The sequence below is a fragment of the Spea bombifrons genome, chromosome 4 (assembly GCF_027358695.1).
Source record: "Spea bombifrons isolate aSpeBom1 chromosome 4, aSpeBom1.2.pri, whole genome shotgun sequence".
NCBI classification, from domain to species: domain Eukaryota; kingdom Metazoa; phylum Chordata; class Amphibia; order Anura; family Pelobatidae; genus Spea; species Spea bombifrons.
Window position 1 is genome coordinate 54,696,604 of NC_071090.1, and position 23,303 is coordinate 54,719,906.

The following is a 23,303-nucleotide window of genomic DNA, read 5'->3' on the forward strand; positions in this document are numbered from 1 at the left end:
GAGGCGGGGGGGTCAATGGAAAGCAGTCGATTGCTGTAGTCTTCGTTATTTTGCCTCCTTGCGCCATCTAGCGGCGGGTTTTCCCAGCGCACGGATTCCGCGTTAGCATTCTGTGTTTTGAGACACGATTTGGTGGGAAACGCAACGCTTGAACCCGCATAGGCAGCATAAACAATCCGGTCTGCTACGGGAAACCCAGACCTTTGTTCTGTCCTGCTTGTAGCTTTTTTTTATTGGACTTGTTGAACCAACTTTGTGATAGTCATGCTGGAGTGAAAGTAACCTGCCTCTGCACGCGCTAAAACAACGGGCTTTAATACTTCACGCGTTCCGTTCGTAGAAGGCTCACTCTATTAGTGAATAACCTAACGCCGTATTCTGTTACGGGTGCCGGGAGGCGGACTCCCCCAGCTCTCCCTGCTCCTTATGGTGAAGTGGAAGGAGCGAGAAGTCCGTCTGCGCCCGCAGCCTCTTCCAGGAGCTGATCCCTTCCGAGTGCACTAAACTGCTTATCCCCGGAGCAGAGCGCCTCCCCGCGCTGTCTCTTCTTAGAAAGAGGCGCTGCTGCTAACTTGCTTGGAGCTGTGCACCTGCTGCGGATTATTCGGACTTGTTGCTGCGCCCGTATGCCGCTCGCACGGGTTGCGGAGGTTATTTATCGGAGTAGCGATTCTCTGCCCCGGTTCCGTGACACCGACAGCCCACCGCAGCCACGCTGAAAAGGTATGTGAGGACGCTTTCCCGAAAGGAACGCGGAGGTAGGGGATGGATCTGGTGCCTGTGTGTAACGCGCACATGGCTCCTGACAAAGTCAGGATTTTGTTTTAATTCATGAACATTGTGCGAAAGGGAACCGTTTCAAGGGAAAAAGCCGGTGGTGATTCCGCGAGACATGCAAGGATTTGATGGATCAGCTGTAGTACAGCAAAGAAAAAAGGCATCTGGTGTGACTGACGGTGTCAGACGGGGAGACAGGAGACAGAGGAATGAAAACGGGAAAGAGATAGAGCTGGTGTTTCCCTGCTGCTGAGAAAGCTCCAAACGGGCTACAAGTAAACCGGCAACACATGGGATCCTCCATGAACTACCCAGAGTGAACACTGCTATGGACAGCTCCTGGTTGGGACATGTGGATTTGTGACCTGGAGACACAACAACACTCAACTGAGAGCATCTGCAAGAGCCAGCTGCTTGTTTTTTAATTCTGTCTTTTTCAATGATTCATATATTTTTGTAATAGTAAAGCTGAAATTCCAAACCAGGACCTGTTCGGTAGGCTGGTTTATTCTGCTACTTTCCAGACAAAGGAATAAAACTCAGGACTGTGAGTATGGCAGCTGGAGTAGCAGCATGGCTTCCCTTCGCCAGGGCAGCTGCCATTGGTTGGATGCCGGTGGCCACAGGTCCTATGCCACCTCCTCCCCATGGGGAGAGAAAGAGGTCCCAGGACACCTTGATCGTGCTAAACGTGAGCGGCACCCGCTTTCAGACATGGCGAAACACACTAGAGCGTTACCCGGACACTTTGCTCGGCAGCACTGAGCGTGATTTCTTTCTCAATCAGGATACGGGAGAATATTTCTTTGATAGGGACCCAGACATTTTTCGCCACATTCTTAACTTTTATCGCACAGGTCGATTGCATTATCCACGCCATGAATGCATTGCAGCATATGATGAGGAACTTTCCTTTTTTGGCATTATACCTGAGATTGTTGGTGACTGCTGCTATGAGGAGTATAAGGACCGCCGGAGGGAAAATGCAGAGAGAATATTAGATGATGCGGAAAATGACAATAAGGCAGAGGGACCACTACCCCCAATGTCAGTTCGCCAGAAAATGTGGCGAGCCTTTGAGAATCCACACACAAGTACATTAGCCTTGGTCTTTTACTACGTAACTGGATTCTTTATTGCAGTCTCTGTTATCGCCAACGTAGTGGAGACAGTACCATGTGGCACAATGCCTGGTTCCATGCGTGAATTGCCCTGTGGGGAGCGTTATGTCATGGCCTTCTTCTGCTTGGATACAGCATGTGTAATGATCTTTACCGTAGAGTACCTGTTACGTTTAGTGGCAGCTCCGAGCCGATATCGCTTTGTACGAAGTGTGATGAGTATCATTGATGTGGTGGCCATTATGCCATATTACATTGCCCTGGTGATGACAAACAACGAGGACGTTAGTGGCGCATTTGTCACATTGAGGGTATTCAGAGTTTTCCGGATCTTTAAGTTCTCTCGCCACTCCCAGGGCCTTCGGATTTTAGGTTACACCCTAAAGAGCTGTGCTTCTGAGCTGGGCTTTCTGCTTTTCTCTCTAACCATGGCCATCATCATCTTTGCCACCGTCATGTTTTACGCAGAAAAAGGATCAATGAACAGCAAGTTCACTAGCATTCCCGCCGCATTCTGGTACACCATAGTTACCATGACAACCCTGGGGTAAGTCATGTCTGTGTAGTAAGTGAAAAATGGCTACAAGGAGACAGTTGAAAATAATATGCAACAGTCCTTAGCTGATGGCTATCAATAATGTGTGTCCTTCAAGCTTGACTGAAGTGTGACACATAAACATTCGATTTCCTGTGGCAAGTGCTTGTGTAGTATCCTGGAACAAAATCTCCTTAAATCACTTAAAAGCAGTTTTCAAATGAAACTTTAGTTTTCATTATTTAGTTTTTATAATGGTTGCAAAACTTGTGAACTGAGTTAGGTCTAAATGCTGTGTTCTTTGCTCTTATGCACATAGGCCTTTAAAACAGAGAGACTTTGTCTTAATTAATCTGATCTACCAGTTGGAAGATAGACACATTTGTGTTCAGTGATGCACAACATTGATTGTTTAAATGTTACTTAGAGAACAAAAAAAAAAAAAAACCAGAATCCTTACATACAACGTATAACAACTAGTTAGTATTAGTTGTGAAACAATGATGCCATGGAAGATACAGTGGTTAAACGTCATTGTGAAGTATCAGTTTTGAAATTTGGTGGCACAGTAAGTGGCACTTTAATTGGGAAGGCCTAATGCCAATTGAAGAGGGGTTTTTAGGCATCTGTCAATCAACATTTATTCAAACTGTGTGTACAATATTGGGCAATCAATTTATGCTTCAATGGTGGTGATGGTTGTAGGAGAATTCCGATGCAGCATTAGTTCAGATTGTTGACCAGGTTGCCTTTCAAGTAACTCATCAAAGTAAGTTAAATCTACAATATAAATATTTTTATCTTTTACAGTGTGGTTATTGATAAGGATATGTCTGCTGAGAATTTTGCATGAGGGTTTGTCTCCAAATCAGAGCTTATGCTCTATAAGATTGTCACCTCTGTTGCTTTGTTCTTTGCAATAGTGGTCCAGAGGCAAAGGTTGACTGAGTTCATTGCTTCATGGATGCCCGTCCTCATTGCAGAGCAGTTACCAAACTCTCCTGGTGATTTTTAGCTGGCTTATTTATTTAATATATGATACTACAGTATGCATTATATTTTAACCTTTAAGTGCCATGATTTATAACTGTTCCTGTTTAAACAACAATATTCATAATAATTAAAACCTGTAGTTCCATTTTATAGAGCACAATATTGATCCTTGTATCCGTTTGTGTGATTTTTCAGTGACTTATGATGTAGGTATTGAATGCAATGTGTGCACAAAACATATATTTTCCATGATTGGAAATTCACTTTAACTTTGCAGCACACATTGGGAATTTTTCAGATCTAAGACTGTAATCTCCACAACTTTATTCCACTGGGATGCATTGCATCTCTGCTATTTGGTGTTCCACTGTCAAAGATATATTAATAGTAAACCAGAATGTTGTTTTGTGATTGGGGGAATGGTTTTACAGCTCTAATTTCCAAGGAGTCCTTTTGCAACTGATCCAGTTAGCTTCAGAATTCAAACCTTAAATAAGGAAATCAGATTATGTGAATCATATGAGTGTGTTTAAATATAGCAGAAGATGCAAACCATATTCCTTGTTAAGGTAACAGTAACAGACCCGGTTGGAGAGATCGATTAGATAAGGCTAAATACCCAGTTGAACCCAATAGGCATTTATTATATCCAGACAGTCTGCAGCCCTTTAAAAGTCTTAAAAAATAAATGCAGCAGCCTTCTTTATTGTTTCTTTATTTTATTTTTTGCAAATTTGTGTTTCGATTCCCACTGAAATAGTTTACAAATAATATTTTAAGAGACTAGATGTAGCTTTAGTTTTTATATTTTTTTAGATGTGTTTTTTGTATTGAGATTAAAAGTTTATATTTTAAAGTAATTGAACTTTAATGATATATGTGCCATTAATGTTATTTATATCTTCTATTCATTAGTATTCAAGTAGTAACAGCTTTAAGCATTTACCACATTCCAGAAGATAGGTATCTCATTGTGTCATCATGAACTTGAAGCCAAAGCATAGAAGCTGATGAAAATTAAGTAAGAGATGGGTCACTAATTCTCCCGTTTCTCAAATGTCATGTTATGCATTATACACAACTAAGTCGGATAAGTTACAAACCTTTGTGGTTACCGTAACAATCATGTTGGTTTCACGGGTCATACGCTTTTTTGTTGTAATGTACATAGGCTCTATCCATGGTGCTGAATCTTAAAAAAAAAAGACAAAACATGGTTTACTGTTGTTTCTGGTTTTTGATTATAAAGTAATACTGTTATGTTTTTTAATTGATCCTTTTACATAAACACAGTTGTTTGTTGGGCTCAAAATTTATATGATGTACGCTTAAATAATACAATTGTTGTGAACATAGCAATGCACTTAGGCCATGCTTTTAGAAAATAGTTATAGGATAGAGAGTAGATATTGGGTAAATTAATGCACTTAGGATGAACAAAACCCACAATCACATTTCTTTGATTTTTTTTTTTTTTAGTAGCATACAGATTTAGTGCAATAAAGCTTCTGCAAAAAGAATTTTAAAGTTACTTATCTCAGTTTACCACCTATAGAGCTAGTTTATCCCTCAGAGGATACATGCCAGAACAGTCACGCACTGTTGGGACGAGGAAGCCGTGATCAGGTATTTATTGTTGGCTTCTGTGTCATTGAAGCCAACCGCTACCTTGTCTGTATTACATTCTGCTCAAAATTAATTCCCAAGTGGTGACCAGTGACACTAACACAAATGCAATGTTCATGAAGGTTTCACAAGAAAATAGGCTTGTAATTGTACTGTTATTAATGGTTCCAAGACCTTGATTCAGATATACAGATTTTTTTTATGTTGACAGAGTAGGTGCTTGATGGTGCTTTAATATGAAATTGTAAGTGCCTTAATAGATTAATTTAGAGAATGTGTAAGACTATATAGGCGTGTTGTTTAGGCAAGCCTATAGTATGAAATACATCTATGGGTAAAAAGTTTGTGAGCCCTGTGTGTTTTTTGTTACTGAACACAACTTAAGGTTTGAAAGGTAAGTATATAAAAACATTACTTGCCATTGCGGTGGGGGTATTAATTTCTCCTATTTTTAAATGTCCCTTTTGTATGTAAAAAGTTAGTTGATCAAAGTTGTTAGATTTTATTTTTAAACATAGCACGTGTAAATGTTGTTCAGTTTTTTTTTCCCCTTAAAAGTGCCTAAGTTCAGCAACCTTCAAGCATCATTCAAGTCAGCTGTCCAGGAACTACTACTAAGGGACCAATAGTTATTCCCAGCCAGGGCCGGCCTTAGGGGTGTGCGACCTGTGCGACCGCACAGGGCGCCATGGTTGCAGGGGCGCCTGACCGGGACTTAGATTAAAGCATCGTTTTTTTTTTTTTGTTTGTTTTTTTAAACTTTATTTAACATCATTGATGTTAAATAAAGTTTAAAAAAAAAAACGATGCTTTAATCTAAGTCCCGGTCAGGGGCGCCGAGCGGTTGCTCGTGAAGTTCTCGGCAACCGCTCGGCGCCCCTTACTCTCCGTGACTCCGTCGCGGTGCCAGCATCTCATGTTGAGCGCCGGACTATACCGGCGCTCAACATGAAATGCCGGCAGAGCGAGAAGACGGATGCCTCCCACTCTTACCGCAGGACTCCGGCAACAAGGTAAGTGTGGGGGGGGGGTAGTTTGAAGGGGCAGAGGGGGGGTAGTTTGAAGGGGCAGAGGGGGGGGGTAGTTTGAAGGGGCAGAGGGGAGGGGTAGTTTGAAGGGGCAGAGGGGAGGGGTAGTTTGAGGGGGGGTAGTTTAAAGGGGCAGAGAGGGCGGGTAGTTTGAAGGGGCAGAGAGGGGGGGTAGTGAGGGGGGGCGCCAGAGGAGTAGTCCGCACAGGGCGCCACAACGCCTAAGGCCGGCTCTGTTCCCAGCATCAGTATCCTCTGATACAAGTGAAAATTAACTCCGTGACTTGCGCAGACAAAATGACAATATGGCTCCAGGAATTTTTGTAGCAGCCCCTATCAGGGCTTCAGGCTGCAAGGGGTACCTATATGCTTGAGTATCTATTGACACTAATTATTCCTATTTAACTTAAACTGCTAGAAATAACGTGTCTTGTGTAATGTAGGTGCCCAGTAGAAATAAATGACAGCTCTAATCAAAAATATTGTAAATTATCAGTAATGCTTAATATATAATTAAATCTAGAGAATAAAAGACTTTGGGTGGGTATAAAAATATTTTATACAGTGCTTGACATTATTTCCAGAGTGTATACTCTTGCTCTTTTGGCTCACTGTATCTGACAATTATTGTGCAAGCTTATAACAAGAAGTGCTTAGATGTGTCCAATCTACAGAAACTCAAGCCAATCCATACATTGATTACTGTTATTCAAAAGAAACTGTGTTATGAGAGGTACAGCTCTGAATTTCTTTTGTTTTAATGTGTAATTGACTGGCCTGTTCATGATAATTGTGATTAACACCTGCTTATGGTAAGAAAAAAAATAATAGTATTTAGGTGTTAGTGTAAGGAATACTAGTCAACACATAGGTAATAGATAAAAGTAACAGATCAACTTGACACTCCTGCCATCATATACACTTTACTATGATAGCTGCATGGTCCCTTTAATTTTTATGTGGTTTCCCCCCTTGCATATGTATGGGGGGGTTCTAGAGAACCCCACCAAATGTATTTGCCCCTTCGCCTACCTCCCAGCTAGTTTCGGTGTATGAGAAGTGTTCACACTTGCATGTGATATACTTACCGCACCAGCGCTGTTTAGACCCTTGTGCACAAGCATGGACAATATCACATTGAAAATAAGTAGCCAATCAAAGGCAAGTATATCTGGATCACAGATGAGGAATTGCAGCTTTTATGTCACATAGGGGCTTTATTTATTTATCTATTTTCATTCTGGAAGAATGAGTATTATAGTACTCGTAGGGCACCTTAAATGATGTTTGGCACATGCAAACACCATGTAATACTTTATTCTTCCACTGACATTGCCAGTGGTGATCTTAGCAGTTGTGGAGTGTTGACTTAAAACACATAGTTTTACTATGTCTAAATATATAGTTTGATTTAATGATTTAGTACAGATAATTTCCTTTTTTTGAATTTAACTGATGTATTATATATTATTATTTATAGCTCACACACTTGTCTCTTATGACAGTCCAGCTCAGGGACTCTTTATTTCTTTGTAACCTAGGCTTATATCAAGGCTCTACATAACCATTTAGTTGACAAGAGATGAAAACTGCAGTTTGTTGGTGAAACACTGCTTCCATGAGGGCCTGGCTTATCGTCTTCAATCTTGAGGCAGGAAAAGGCTGTTTGGCTGTGCCCATCCATTTTCCTAGTGCCACCTGGGCAATGAGCCCTTCTACCCTGTCGTCATTACTGTCCCCTCACTTCCCACTCCTTTAAGGTCTAACCAGAGATCGTCCCACCAATATCCATGGCTAGCCCTGCTCCTTTGTGATAACCACACAACCTTCTTACCTCCTTTGAGGAATAGAAAAGAATGAACTTTGAGCAACCAATACTTGGTTCCTAGGTATGAAAGTTCTTTAATCATTTAGGTTCAGTACAGATTTATCCAGCCAGCAATCAGACTTTCTAATATTCACAGAAGAGGTACATCCATAGGAGTTCCACGTTAAAGGTGCTGTTCCATTAAGAAAAACATTACTTTCCTTATGCAGCATATTAAGCAAGTAAGCCTTTGTCATTGTATTCTTTTCTGTGAATGTTTACAGACATAAAGACAAAAGAGAACATTTTTTAATTTCTATGGCAACAGCCAATTAGTGTCTACTTTTGTGTCACTGGGCTATTCAATCCCTGAAACATTACAAGTGAACCAAGTTTTTATATGATTAATTATTTTTGGGACATGTTTCAACATTGCACATTGGGATGGAAATGTCTAAACCTACATTTAGCCCCAAGTGTCTGAAAAGGTATTTTAGGTAGTTCAAATAATACATTTACATGATTTTATTGAATACTTAACTTGTAAGTATTTGTTTATTTAAAAAACAAAAAACAAAAACAGAGGTCTATTCTGCAGTATTAATCTTTAAGTATTTTCTCTAGTACTTTCTGGCATTTTCTAAATTTTTAGGATCTAAAACCCCAAAAGCAAAACCACACGTTTTGCACATGTATCATCTTAAGAGCCAATTATATCCCATATTAGAACAATCCGTTGAAGAAAATGATATGTCTCACAATGCAAGTCAGCATCTGTCTGCAAGCTCTTTTACCGACGTATTACTGTGTATGTGGTGACAGTTTGTCATGACCAAGATTCTTGGCAGGACTCCAACACTTGACACTATAAAAAAACAAACTTTAAACTTTCACTTTACTGAAAATGTTCATATTATTATAAACCAGAGCTAAAAATAAGCTCCAGTACCGGAAGAAATAAATTGGTATACACACTAATATGTGTTACATTTAACTCATAAGTCCTCAATATTATATACACTATATGGACAAAAGTGTTCAGACACCTGACCATTATACCAACAGGCTGGCGACACTGCATTCTAATGACATTGCATTCTAAATACATAGACATTAATATGAAGTTGCCCCCACCTTAGAACAGCTTTGACTCTTCTGGGAAGATTTTGGTGAATTTCTGTGGACGTTTTTGCCCATTTATCCAGTACAGCATTTATGAGGTCAGGCACTGATGTTGGATGAGAAGGTTTGGCTCACAATCTCTGCTTCAGTTCATCCCAAAGGTGTTTGATGGGGTTGAGGTCAGGGCTCTCGGTGGGCCAGTCAAGATCTTCAACAACAAACTCATCCAACCATGGCTTTATGGACCTTGCTTTGTGGACTGGAGCACAGTGATACTGGAATAGACCCCAAATGGTTCCCATAAAGTTGGAAGCATAGCATTGTCCAAAATGTCTTGGTACGTTCCCATACGAGCATACCAAGATATTTTGGACTATGCCATGCTTCCAGCTTCTTGTCCAACATCAATGCCTGACCTTACATATGCTCTGCTCAATTCTACTGGATTGATTGGCAGAATTCCCACAGAAACACAGAAATCTTGTGAAAAGCCTATATATATATATATATACACGAAAAGAGGTCCTATTCATGCAGGCATTTGATATTAAAATATATTAATCACTGCTGAACAGTATTCATGTTAATTATGGCTCCCAAGATATGACTGTTGTTTAATTAATTGTTCAGAAGAATTTAAAATAATCTCTGCTAGTGTGGATGATAATGTATATTCATAAACGTAGAACGAAAGTCTAATATTACAAAGGTTCATCTTTTATTTTCACTTTTTGGTTGTTGTAAGGTTAAGGGCTTTTATCACACATAGCCGTGAATCAGTTTGCAGCAATTTAACACCGAGTTCACTGAAGTCGGCAAGAAATCATGGGAGCTTTGAGCAGCTTGGCGTATAATAAACTATCAGAGTTATATCTGCTGAGTTAAGATCAAATTCACTAGAATTGTGCTTCCATAAATTGAGCTGCCGTGAGTAATTTTTTTAGCCTAGTGTAGCAGTTCCACTGTATACTAATTAACTACTTGCGTTAAAAACAGATGTGAAATTGACATGTTCTCGTCAGTGATGTCTAATTTATTAAAGCTTTGATATATACTAACATATTTAGCTCGTTTTTTTTTTTTCTCCTTTCAATTCAGGTTAGGAAATAGCTTTTCAGGAGTGTATACAATAATATAGCTTTAGAAAAGTCATGTTAGTAAACTTAATTTCTGCTAATATTTTAGCCATAATTAACTCAGATTGTTTTCATGGCACTGTATCTCAATTAAAAAAAAAATGCCATCCTAACATTTTTGTGCTTGCATGGTTTGGATGTCTGTAAGAATCCAAGCATTAAGTTAAATTATGAAAAAATGTTAAGACTTTGTCTTTTCATGGTTTTAGATTGGGATCTGTGGTATCTGTTTCTTTCAGATGCATTTGCCAAAAAAGGAAGTTTGTAGTTGACTTTTGATCGTTTCACTATAAAGGGCCAATCTAAGGGTTAAACTTACCTCTGCTTGCATGAGAGGTTTATACTGGTTGAAAACTTCAATTCACCTGGAAACCTAACCATGCTTAGCCTTTTGTACTTCTCAATATGTATAAAATAAAAAGTGGCAACACGTCTGCTTTAGTAAGTAGCCAATAGAAGGCATAATATTCTTTAAATAATTAAATTTGTATCCATCTGGAAGAAGCTGCATTATTTCCGCTAATAAAAATATCAATCTTGGGTATTTACTTTGTTGGCTTTTTTTTCCATTTTTTATGTGTTTCTGCTTTCTTCATGATTACTCATGTTTTATGTAAACCACTTCAAAAACCATGTAGTGTGTGTAGGAAAGTGGGATATATCAATATGCAGAATGCAATTACTCTTCTGTGCTGATGCAGCTTCCATCAAATAGCTGCTGTGCAAGCTCCAAGGACTAGACACTGTGACCATTTCGTAGGCCATTTCATTAATGACTTGTAGCTTTGCATCATGCACTGCTTCACTTATTTATTGAGGAGATAACAGGAAATAACAGGTTTCTTTGTGAACTCATAAATAATAGGGCAAGAGGATATTAAATCTACTGAGATGTGAAAGGAAAGTTAAAACTTATGGGGTTTGGTGCTTCATGATTGAAATTTGTATTCTTCGTGAAATGCTTACATGTAAATGTATGTGAATGCAGGATTTTGTAGACGTGGCTAGGGTTAGTGAAAATGTTTGCAGAGGGAAGATTGGTTTATTGATATAATTTAGCAAATGAGGCATTATAAGTATTACCCTATGATACATCATCCACTAAATATATGCTGTTTAGAAAAATGAACCAGAAATAAATCAGTATACAAAATAATCAAATGAGCTGTACAAATACGATTTTAATTATGCTCTTCGGGTTCTGTTTTTTTTTCTTTAGTTATTTAGTTAACCTATGCTTTCATCCAGTGTTTCTACTAATTGTTTTATTAGTACTGTAGGGAAATTGTAGCTATATAGTTGAGTACAATTGCCTTGTTTTACAGCTTGATTCCCAGTAAATTTACTAAACTGTGTGATGAAAAATGTAATCTCTTTAAGTTAAAGGGGCAACCTAATGTCCTATACAGCCCTGTATATTAACCCCTTATTGACAGGGGGTTTACCCCCTAAGTGGCATGAGCTTTTGTGCCATATTAGCATATCTTTGAATCCCCTGAATTTGTTAGCGGCAGGGACATCTCCCTTCTGCTACATGAGAAATTCCCCCTGCTGGCTGATCGCACATATTGCGATTAGCAATTCAGGGCAATAGAGACCTGATCAGTATAGACAGATCAGGGAGAGGGAGAAAAAAACATGAAATAAAAATAAAAAATGTAAGGGAAAATTTTGATAGAATAAAGTAAATATAAAAAAATTCGTACGGAGCCCATAAAAAATGTAAGGGAACATTTTGATAGAATAAAGTAAATATTTAAAAATTCATACGGAGCCCGGTGATGTATCACTGGCATCCAAAATGTATAAGCAAGATCCCCAAAAATGTGCCCCGACATCCCTCAGCCTTACCACTACAAGGAATATCTCTGACAGCCGGGGAAGGTCTGTACGATGGACGCAGACAACTCCCGTTGCTAACCACACCTCCTCCCGGCTGCAGCGGAAGTTGTGTACGCGAATCGCGTAGAGCTCTAAGCACCGGGCAACGTGTAGAGCTCTACACGAATCGAGAAGAGCTCTACACGCTTCCCGGACTAAGCACCGGGGTCTCAGAAGTACCAGTAAATTAGGGGGGGGGCAGGAGGATCCGGGTCCCCTGCATCGCTGCGGGGGATGTGAATCTTAGTCTCATAGTGAGACCTAGTTGAGTTATAAGACGACCCCGATTATAAGACGAGGGGTATTTTTCAGAGCAAATACGGTATGATACAGATGATACCATAGTCCTTTATCAAGATAATAAATTTACTACCGTTCAACAGTTTGGGGTCATTTAGCTGTTTTCATGGAAATCAAGGACATTTCTAGATGTGCTTACATAACTGCAAAAGAGTTTTAAATGTAAACTTGGATTAGCCAACACCGTGCCATTGCAACACAGGAGTGATTAATGAATGTATATTATGGGGTACAATGTAAAGTATGGGGGTGGCCCTGTTGAACATATAAAAAATATAATAACTACATTTATGTATTTTTATTCTAAAAGAATACTCTACCTGTCCTGAGCAAAGCGATAAATAATTTGTTTTGGTACATCACATTTTTAAAAGGAGAATCGTGATTTAGCAAACATACATTAAAAATCACAAAAAGACTCTTGGGTTTAAGGTATATAAAAAAAACCCTGGTCCTGAATGAATCATATACTGAAATTACAATTTAATTCTAGCTTGATCAAATTAGCATGTTTTGTGTTTATCTCTCCAAAGTTGTTTTAATACATGCTAAATATATGAACTAATTATGTTAAAGTAAAACATTAATTGCACCAAAATGTATTTTTGGCTTTGTAGTTTACCATGTAATGCACAGCTGTGCATAATTAGTATTCTTACTGATTCAGCCTACTTCAAGCATGGGAGACTGAAATGCAAATAATATTGTTAACAACACATGGTGTTGACTCTGTGTGTATATGTGTGTGTGTATGTATATATATATATATATATATATATATATATATATATATATATATATATATATATATATATATATATATATATATATATATACACACATAACTTTTGTGGTTGGACTATATTTTCCCATAGATTACTGGTACAGATGTCTCCTCAAATGCATATTTCCTTGTGCTCACATCATCTACTAGTGTGGAGTGCTGACATATGATGTTATATGAGGGTGCCTTGTTACTATAAACAAAATATTATACTGGGTTGCACAGTATAATGCTAACACATGAAAGCATTTGTAGGTAGTTTTAGGACCCAGTGGAACTGTTTTCTGCCCTTGTGTCCATAAAGTGAAATTTCTGGCTGTAGTGTTGCCACCCAAATTACATATATACAAAACATATGATCATACGCTGTAATATTTAACCCAACTATATTGACGACATAACATCTTGAATAAAGTACCCGCCATAAAAAAGTAAAAAAGAAATAATAAAACGTTAAAACAACAGATTGCCAGTTGATTATATATATATATATATATATATATATATATATATATATATATATATTCTATAGATTGATCAGATAGCTGGTACACAGGAGAAATAATCTGATCCCCGCTGTCATGCAGCAGGGGAGCAGACATTAAGCCACACAACCGACCTGCAAAAAACCCCCAATATAATAGATCACAACACCCTACACTCACATTTTATAAATAGTTAAATTTTTTAGAAATGGGCTGATTTCTACATTACAACTCCTATCACCCACATCCAAGGAGTCATTTTTATCTAAATATGTTTTGTAAATATTTTCTGTGTGCCTATCCTGGCCTATTCTGTGCAGTGAAATGAGTGTGCTCTGTCGATTTTAGAAGTAATGCAAAAAAATATGCACGTGGGGATTTCTGTTATCTGAAGATGCAACTAAATACATTTTAGTGTGTTTATCTGCAGTTTCGTGTAATCTGTGCAAACAACCCTAAGAAACACAAAAAGGTTGGAGAAAAAAGCAATGAAATTAACATTATGGCTCCCAGGGATTGTGACCAAATGGTTGCCAAAGTGTTCCAATGCTACTAGTGAAATGCCCTGGACAATCTTCTATCCAAAAATATATACTTGCTGCTAAGAAGCTCCAAAAGAGACATATGCCTCACAAAATAAAATTTGAAAAATTAACAGAAAAGGGTATGTGATATTCCATTTTGAGCCCGGTAACTTCCAAAAATTCTATATGAAATTTTTTTTGCATGAATTTCCATAACCAGGATGCAGTTGAATACATTTTTTGTGTATTTCTCGGCACTTGCATATGCAAACAATCTTAGAAACACTGAACGTTTGGTAATAAAAAAACAAAAAAACTAAACCAGGCCAAATGAAACATAGGCCCATACCTGGGAACTTCTGAGCTCCTGCTACCTGGAGCCTTCCCTTGCGGGATGCAGCCAAGACTGGCCCCTGATGTTGGGGGCGTTCCTGCTGATGTCAGTGGGCGTTCCCACTGACATCGCAGGAAACACCCCCATTTAAAAAAAGCAATGGGCGGGGAGCAGGACGTGTGTCTAAGATACTTTTTTTGTGACTTTGTGATTAAAGACCACCATTGTAGGTTTCACGAAGCTTCGTTGTGACACTAGCATTGTGAGGTGGCAATTTGGCAATGGCTATTTTAAATGGTCCTACTTGTACAAGAAAGTGCACAACCTCAAATGAAGGCTGAGTTTATGATGAACAATGATCAAAACTAGATACACAACATTTAATGCCATGGAGTTTTGGTTTGAAGATCAATTATTTAATTAAATTAAACAAGTTATTTATCATAATTGACTGAACCTAGAGGGTTTTTTTTGTAAAAAGGCCTGAGATAAGATGGCTTTCTGCCTTTTTGGTATTACACTAGAACCCATTGGCGTTGATTCCTATTCCTGCAATCTACTGTGAAATTATGAGATTTGTGGTTTTTTTTTTGTTTTTTTTTAGATTTGTGGGGTTTCCCATCACTTCTCCCATCACTTGTGCATACAGAGATAAAGAAAATTAAAGTTTCTGTGGTCTGCATGCAATGCGTTACTTTACAGAAATATGTTTTGGCAAATGTTGTTTCCAAGCCATTATCCATTAGAGATGAGAGTAGTGAAACGTTATGATGCGCTTAGCCTCAGGTGTTTGTTTTACATGCTCACTGTCTGATCTGTAATTGCAAATTTAGAGAAAGCAGGTTATGATTAGAGAAAAGAAAGTTCCATTTTAAAAGAAACTGAATGTCACTGTATTCCGACGAGTGTGAATTGAGATATTCACATTGTGTACACCTCTTCCCATGTAATCCTGCATTTTAAGTTTTTAAGCAGTCTTTAGTTATTTACCTCTGTCTCATGTAATTCTTGCCCTGGCTGTCTATGCTGATCGCAAGGAGTATACCATAGTAAGTTTCATGGACATGCTCATTACAACTCCCATTCTAGTCAAATTTTCACTGAAATCAATGGAAGTTGCAGCAGTTAATGCTGCAACTTCCCAGGATGTTCCCAGGTATACTAATCACATGTATGTTATCTCAATACTGATGTTTGGTACCATACATACAATTAATTGTTGTTTTACTTACTTCAGTGGAGTGTTAGTGGACATATATAAGAAGTTTACATAATAATGCTTCCTGGCTTCGGTAGAGGCAGCTAGAGGAGGACAGAAGAGTCATTTTCTAATGCCAATAACTGAAAAATGTATGCATCAGTTTGCATGCAGTAAAATTAATTTGGGCCCATGCGAACCCTTTGAAGGTCAAGGGACAATTTTACTTGTAGGAGACTGGTCCATTTTACTTAATTTTGGTATAGTTTTATTATATATATAGATTTTAGTGGCAGCAATATAAACAGTTTATACTTCACCAAGGAAAATCTAAATATTTTTTATAATGTAAGAGAAGTTAAAAGTTAAGCTATACCTAGTTCAAGGCAAACATATACAGATGCATGATATATAGGTGTGTAAAAATTAATTGTATAAATTGCAAATTTACCTAATTTTGGATGATAAAGCAAATAGTTCAGAATTCTCATCTGGAAATTTGTGATCCCATATTTACTCACACTCTCTCACACTTTCATTCGCTCACGCTCTCTAAATGTTTTCCTACCTTCCCTGCATCTTCTTCATCTTCTCACTTCTCTTCTCTCCTCAATCTTCTATCTTCATCTGCATCTCTGTGGAAATAAATAGTCAGGAACTTCCACCAAAATGGCAGAGCTTGTGGTGACATCCTCTCCCCGACCCTCCAATCGGGAAGAGGACATCACCAAAACGCCGTCATTTTGCCCTTACATGAACTGAGGGCAATATGGCAGCATGTCCAGTGATGTCCTCGCCCCCTATTGGATAGTAGTGCAAATATGTAGATTACACATGGAGCCAATGCATATAATATTGCAACGGTTTTTTGCAGGGTAAAGACATTACAAGAGGTTAAATGACAAAAGTATGATAAATACCAATACCAAAGTCCATTGGTATGGCACTGTGTTTGTGGTTGGTTCGCCTACTTTTGTGTGCATCATCTTCATGATAACTCTGGCTGAGAGTAATGTGAGTTGTAGTAAAAGTGGTCATTGATCCCTTTTTTATTAAAACATTTTAAGCTTTTGAGTTTTTATTTTACCATGTAGCAGGGATCAGCTTTTATACAACCATACCAGCCAGCTGATTTCCTCCACCCCTCCAATGTTTGTTTAGTGTCTCCATATTAGGCTGCCTGCTCCATGGACATAATTTTACATTATTAGTTTGATTTAGTTTATAAACCACTGATTGATCTGAAACTGATAGGCTGCATTTTCACTACCACCGAAGGACTCCTGTTGACTACAACATGACTTCTTCACAGATTTAGCAAGAAGGATACTAAGGTATGGTCCATGGTCCTAGTAGAGACAGCGGATGGAGGAGTTAAATGAGTCACTGAGTCACATTTTCTAAGTCTAGTAATTATAGCAGGACTGAAAGGATTTTGGAGACAATTAAAAGTTAAGTCAAAATAATATTAGAGCGTTCCCTTAAAAAATAAATTTTTGGAATAGGATGTCCCTTTGACCTTTAAAGTGCAGTAATTATGATTAATAACTATATGTAATGTATATATCATTTGTTTTAATTCAAATAATTGTAATGCTAAAGATTAGGGCTGCAACTAACGATTATTTTAATAATCGATTAGTTGGCCGATTATTTTTTCGATTAATCGGATAAAAAAATGCAATTTTTTTATTCTAAAATAATGTAATAAACTTACAATTTACACTTTCATCTCTTTATCACAATGGCATTTATTCCCTATTTATTCTCTATTCCCCTTATTTTACTGACATTATAATAAAAGCTACAAGAACCCAAACCCAGTGTTTCTCAAACTAGGTTTTAATACAAAGTTATTAGTAAATATTAATTCATATGTTAACTATTTTTCATATTTAATAAAAACTATGAGAAAAAAGCCTTGTTTATATTTTCTTTCATTTACCAAACTGCCCCCAGTTATGCACATCTGAACCCCAGCTTGCCACTGTGCCCCCAAATATGCCTTATACCTCCTATATGTCAGAGATTCCACTGTGCCCCCTGATATGCCACTGTGCCCCCGATATGCCTTATACTCCTTATATGCCAGTGATATGCAGCTGAGCCCCCTGATATACCTTTTACCCCCAGATATGTCTTATGCCCCCCTGATATGCCTAATATCGATATGCCTTGTACCCCCTATATGCCCTGAAATTCATAATACCCCCCCATACACCACTATAACTCACCCATACACCACTCTGCCTCCTCCCCCTCCCATACACCACTCTGCCTCCTCCCCCTCCCATACCCCGATCTGCCTCTCTCCCGACTCCCTGGTGTCTTGTGAACCTCCGTTGCTGACAGGCACTGTCATAGAAGCCTCAGCGTAAATGAAGGGGAGTAACGGAGGCGATCTGTGCGCATCGCGCAGACCCCACCAGCTGACAGAGAGGATGATCCTCTGCAGGAGACCTCGATTCTCTGTCAGCCAGTGGGGGGTCTGCACAATATGTACAGACAGCCTCCGTTACTCCCCTTCACTTACGCTGGGGCTTCTACATCATGTGATGCTGCCGCTGCATCATAGGAGCCCCAGCGGAAGTGGAGGGGAGAGGCGGAAGATGTCTTTGCACATCGCACGGACACCCACCGGCTGACAGTAAGGGGAATCCAGGTCCCCTGCAGTGTTGCGGGGGATCTGGATTCTAGTGTTATAATCCGATCTCTGTTTGAGGTCGGATTATATAAACATTGGAGGTTTTCTGGAAAAAAACCTCTTTTTATAATCGATAAAAATCGATTCGACTAATCGATAATGAAAATCGTTGTCAACGATTTTCATTATCAATTATTATCGACTTTATTGATTAGTTGTTGCAGCCCTACTAAAGATTATTTATACTAAAAAGAATTGTCTAAATTAATTCTATGAAAAAAAATCACAGGCTGTCTCAAATTTACTTTGGCACTTCTAATGTATAGTTCTGTGGTTGCAGTGGGGCACTAGAAGCTTAGCACATCTGTGCTTCAGCTCGATACAGCATTGCAGCATGCTACAAATCAGGATAATCCTCATTTTTAACTGTTGAAATGGAAATACTCACATCAACAGATGAATGCGCTCTCCCCTAGATACATTCACTCAAATCGGGAATCTTTGGTTTTTCACCACCTGTGGAAGAACTATAAATATTCAAATTTAGTAATACTCTGATTTCTCCTATAATGTCATTGTCTGGCGCTGTAACTAAATGAGGATAAGTGATCACCCTCCAACAATGAAGTTTCATGCCTTTTTACATCAAAAAATGTTTGAATAAGATAACAGCCAAATACCGTATTGGCTCGGATATAGGCCGCCCCCGTATATAGGCCGCACCCTAAAAGTTTGGTGCTTTTTTAAAGAAAAAGTTTTTTTTCTTTAAAAAAGCACCAAAAAAAACATGCTGCCACTCTGTCCCCCCCCCGAGATATGCTGCCACTGTCCTCCCTCCCCGAGATACGCTGCCACTGTCCTCCCTCCCCGAGATACGCTGCCGCTGTCCTCCCTCCCCGAGATCCGCTGCCGCTGTCCTCCCTCCCCGAGATCCGCTGCCGCTGTCCTCCCTCCCCGAGATCCGCTGCCGCTGTCCTCCCTCCCCGAGATCCGCTGCCGCTGTCCTCCCTCCCCGCGATCCGCTGCCACTGTCCTCCCTCCCCGCGATCCGCTGCCGCTGTCCTCCCTCCCCGCGATCCGCTGCCGCTGTCCTCCCTCCCCGCGATCCGCTGCCGCTGTCCTCCTCTGCCCCCCCCTCCTCGACTTACCGGAGCAGACTCCCGGGTGTCTTGCGGGGCCGGCGAGGGACATCTACGCAATACGCGTATGCAACTTCCGGTACCGGAAGTTGCATGCGCGTATTGCGTAAATGTCTCCCGCCGGCCCCGCAAGACACCCGGGAGTCTGCTCCGGTAAGTCGGGGGTGGGCAGAGGTAAAACGCTTAGATAACCTCCCGTGCCGGCACCCCCCCCCCCGTGGGAAGTGCTGGCAGGGGAGGCTGTCTGAGCGTATCGGGGAGAAGGATGCAGGTCCCCTGCACCGCTGCGGGGGATCTGTATCTTAACCCCGCTGCCTGCCCGGCGCCCGGGACTGCATGTCCCGGGCGTCGGGCGCTAGAGCCCGAATATAGGCCGCACCCCCACTTTAAAAACTTAAAGTGGGGGAAAAAAGTGCGGCCTATATTCGAGCCAATACGGTATTCATAATAAATAGATGTTGATAAAAATATAAGTTTGTGTTGAACAGAGATCTTTAGTATTCCTAGAAATGTTGCAAATATATTACAGATTTGTCAAACAGTAACATTTGACATAATGAATGTTGCTTCATCTGTCTGCATATTCCGTGGTGCAAAGTTTCCACTTGAAACTGCAGTTTGTTTTGACTGCAGCACCTGCTCCCAGGTGTCACTTAGGCTTCCTCACCTGATACCTGAAAAGAGCACTCTTCCAAATTGAATATGGCCTTTGAAATGCAGTATCATTAATTAATGTTTCATTGGCTTATGTCACAGTTAAAAATACTGCTGTGCTTGTGGACACCTGGCACATCATTGCACATTGATGCTGTTAGACATCATATTAATTCAACCTTCATGGAAAATGAAGACTTTTATTCACTTGGTCTTTAAATTCAAGCTCTTTAGTTGGAACTTTAATTAAATAGCACTTTTATGAGCGTTGTTCTGATCTTTAAACTAATAAACAGTATTGGAGAGTTGTCAATAGAAATATACAATTAAATTGTGAGAAAAAAAGCAATGTGTAGCTCTTTTTCCGAAGCCTTGAACGTAGAAGGTAGAACTGTCTCTTTCAAAAACAGAGTTTTAATTTAACTACTGCAACCCTATACTTAAAGCTAATGTCATAAAATGAAAGCTCAAGCTGATTAAAAGCATCATTGAGTTGCTTTTGTTAAATAAGTGTGATTTTTTTTGTTAAGTGCGATCATTTATAATGCATTGGACTGAGACTTTTACCGGAGCCAGCAACATTTATCCACTTGATAAATAGGAAAGCTAACAGTTGACCTTCCTGCTTGCAAAACCAACAATAATAATGGTTAATTTTAAATGAGCAATAAAAATCAACCAATAATATGACAATCCTAGTTACTTTTCAAACAACATATTTGTCTCATCTCTGCAAAAAACATTCACAGTTGTGCTTATATGGTAAGTGAATCACGATTATATTATTTTGGCTAATAATTACAAAGAAGAGTAGCAGAAAAAAACTACAGACCCTTAAGCCAGTAGTTGGAAAATCAAATGAATCCTTGCTAAAGAAAATGATTGTTAAATATCTGGATGTAAATGGTTTGGAAGATCAGACGGACTCAGCACAGGTTTACTGCAGAGAAATCATGTCAAACTAACGTTTTTTGTCACTGGGTAACAAATAATAGACCAGAGAGGAGCTGTTGATCTAGCCTATCTAGATGTTAGTAAGGCATATGATATGTTCCCTCATAGAAAGTATAACACATTTGGACACTGTTCTGTGGGAAATAATTGCGCTCAATTCCCCCTCTTCTTTAGTCACTGAGGACATTAAGTATAGATCTTTGGTCAGTGCTCATTGAGAGTATTGTGTATATTTCTGGAGACCCCTCTTTAGAAGAGTGCTGGCGTTCTGGAGTGTTCAAAGGATGGCTAATAAAATGGTGAATGGTTTGCATGATACAAATGATCAGGATAGACTAGGAGGACTCTATATGTATAGCTTTGGGGAAAGAAGGGAGAGAAGAGATGATAAATTATTGTTCTTTTGGTTGCCAAAATATCCATATGCGCTAACAGTCAACTTCTAATGAAGTCTCTTTGTAGAGTTGGTTCCAGGTACATTCTAGATATTTATCTTATAACTCTGGTATGTACATTATCTCTCTTTTAGTCTTTCAGACGTTTTCATCAGGTTTTTAAAAAGAAGGAAAATAGATCATAAATCTTATGCATAAACGGTGTACAGAAATAGTCCTTTGATTGTAAAATTGAGTTCACATGTAATGTTTTAAAAACATTTATCTCTATTCAACAAAAGGAAAAAACATAGCAAGATGTAGGCTGATTCTATTATATCACATTTAACCCCTTAACCAACAGTGCCACGCACGTCATACAAAAACAGTCAGTTAATGACCACTGACATGCCTGGCATGTCATGGCATATTAAACACATTTAGAAATCAATCTACAATCGATAGCAAGGCATTCAGCGACACCAAAAACTAACCCCAGGACTCATTGTGACTGCCCATTAAAGTCAATAGAGCTTTCTAATCACAATGTGATTAGTAAAATATTTAAAAAAAACTAACTTAAAAAAATGGAAAAACTAAAAATAGCCACAAAAATAAAATAAAAATATGGTAAAATTTAAAAATAATTATGCAATGATGTCATCACCATCAGGGGAACCATCCAGTTCTAACAAAATGTAAACAAATATAAAAAATATTATTTATAAGCAAGTACTAAAATTAGTGCTGTATCTTCACAAACATCCTGACGTGGAAAAGGTTAAAATACTAGCATTTCAAATACCCAAGGGGTAAATTGGAGTGACCGGGTTCAAAGATATCCCAAATAGGGCATAGGCACAGACTGACCAGAATGGGTAAAAAAGTGCACTACAGAAATGTGGCTTTTTAGCCCCCATGCATCGGTGGTATCACTGAGAGATACAACATAGAGATGTTGTTGAACACTATTGGGGTGCTGTTTGACAGTTACATATGTGTGTAAAAACAATTACTACCACACACTTTGGCAAAGGCTGATGGTAGAATCTTGTGCATGGAAATGGTTAAAACACAGACATTTGAAATACCCTGGGGTGTCTAGTTTTCAAAAATATATGATTTGATGGGCTAACTTGAACTGACTAGCTTCAAAGATGTCCCAAATAGGACATGGTGGCAGAGGGACCAGTTCCAAGTAAAAAAATGCACACTTCCCAAATGTGGCGTTTTACCTCCCAAACAACCTGTCAAACCCATGCATGGGCGGTATCACTGTACGCAAGATATGTTGCTGAACACATATCGGGTGTTGTTTGACAGTGATGTATACCAGGAGCCATAAATTCATAAAAAATACAAAACAAGCTACTACCACAAACTTTCGACTGTGCCAGAATCTCATGCATGGAAAGGGTTAAAATTGCAGCAATAACTTGGGGTGTCTAGTTTTCAAAATATATGGTTTTATGGGGTAAATTGAATTAGCCGGCTTTAAAGATGGCCCAATTAGGATATGGGGCAGTAGGACCAGATGTTAATGTTCCAAGTTGAAAAATGTGCACTTCCCAAATGTGGCATTTTACCTCCCAAACAACCCGACAAACCCATGCTTATGGGGTATCACTCTACTCAGGAGATGTTGCTGAACATATATTGGAGTGTTGTTTGGCAGTGACTTATACCAGGAGCTGTCAATTCATACCTGAAGTACAATATGTGTGATTAAAAAAAACACAAAATAAAATATCTACCACTATGTTTGACAAAGGGTGGTAGTAGTGGAAAGGGTTAAAATACCAGCGTTTGAAATACCTTGGTGTGTCTAATTTTCAAAAATATGTGATTTGAGTAAATTGCATTGGTTGACTTCAAAGACGTCCTAAA

The 23,303-nt window shown here is 39.0% G+C and overlaps 1 protein-coding gene across 3 annotated transcripts in view; it reads left to right on the forward strand.

The window, feature by feature from the left end:
• The first annotated feature begins 1,260 nt into the window (after positions 1-1,260).
• KCND2 (potassium voltage-gated channel subfamily D member 2) overlaps positions 1,261-23,303 on the forward strand; it is a 133,035-nt gene continuing 110,992 nt past the window's right edge. For all 3 annotated transcript variants that reach the window (XM_053464329.1, XM_053464328.1, XM_053464330.1), the window contains exon 1: positions 1,261-2,445. In XM_053464329.1, the coding sequence (XP_053320304.1) occupies positions 1,331-2,445 (1,115 nt within the window). In that variant the 5' untranslated portion in view covers positions 1,261-1,330. The remainder of the gene's footprint in view (positions 2,446-23,303) is intronic.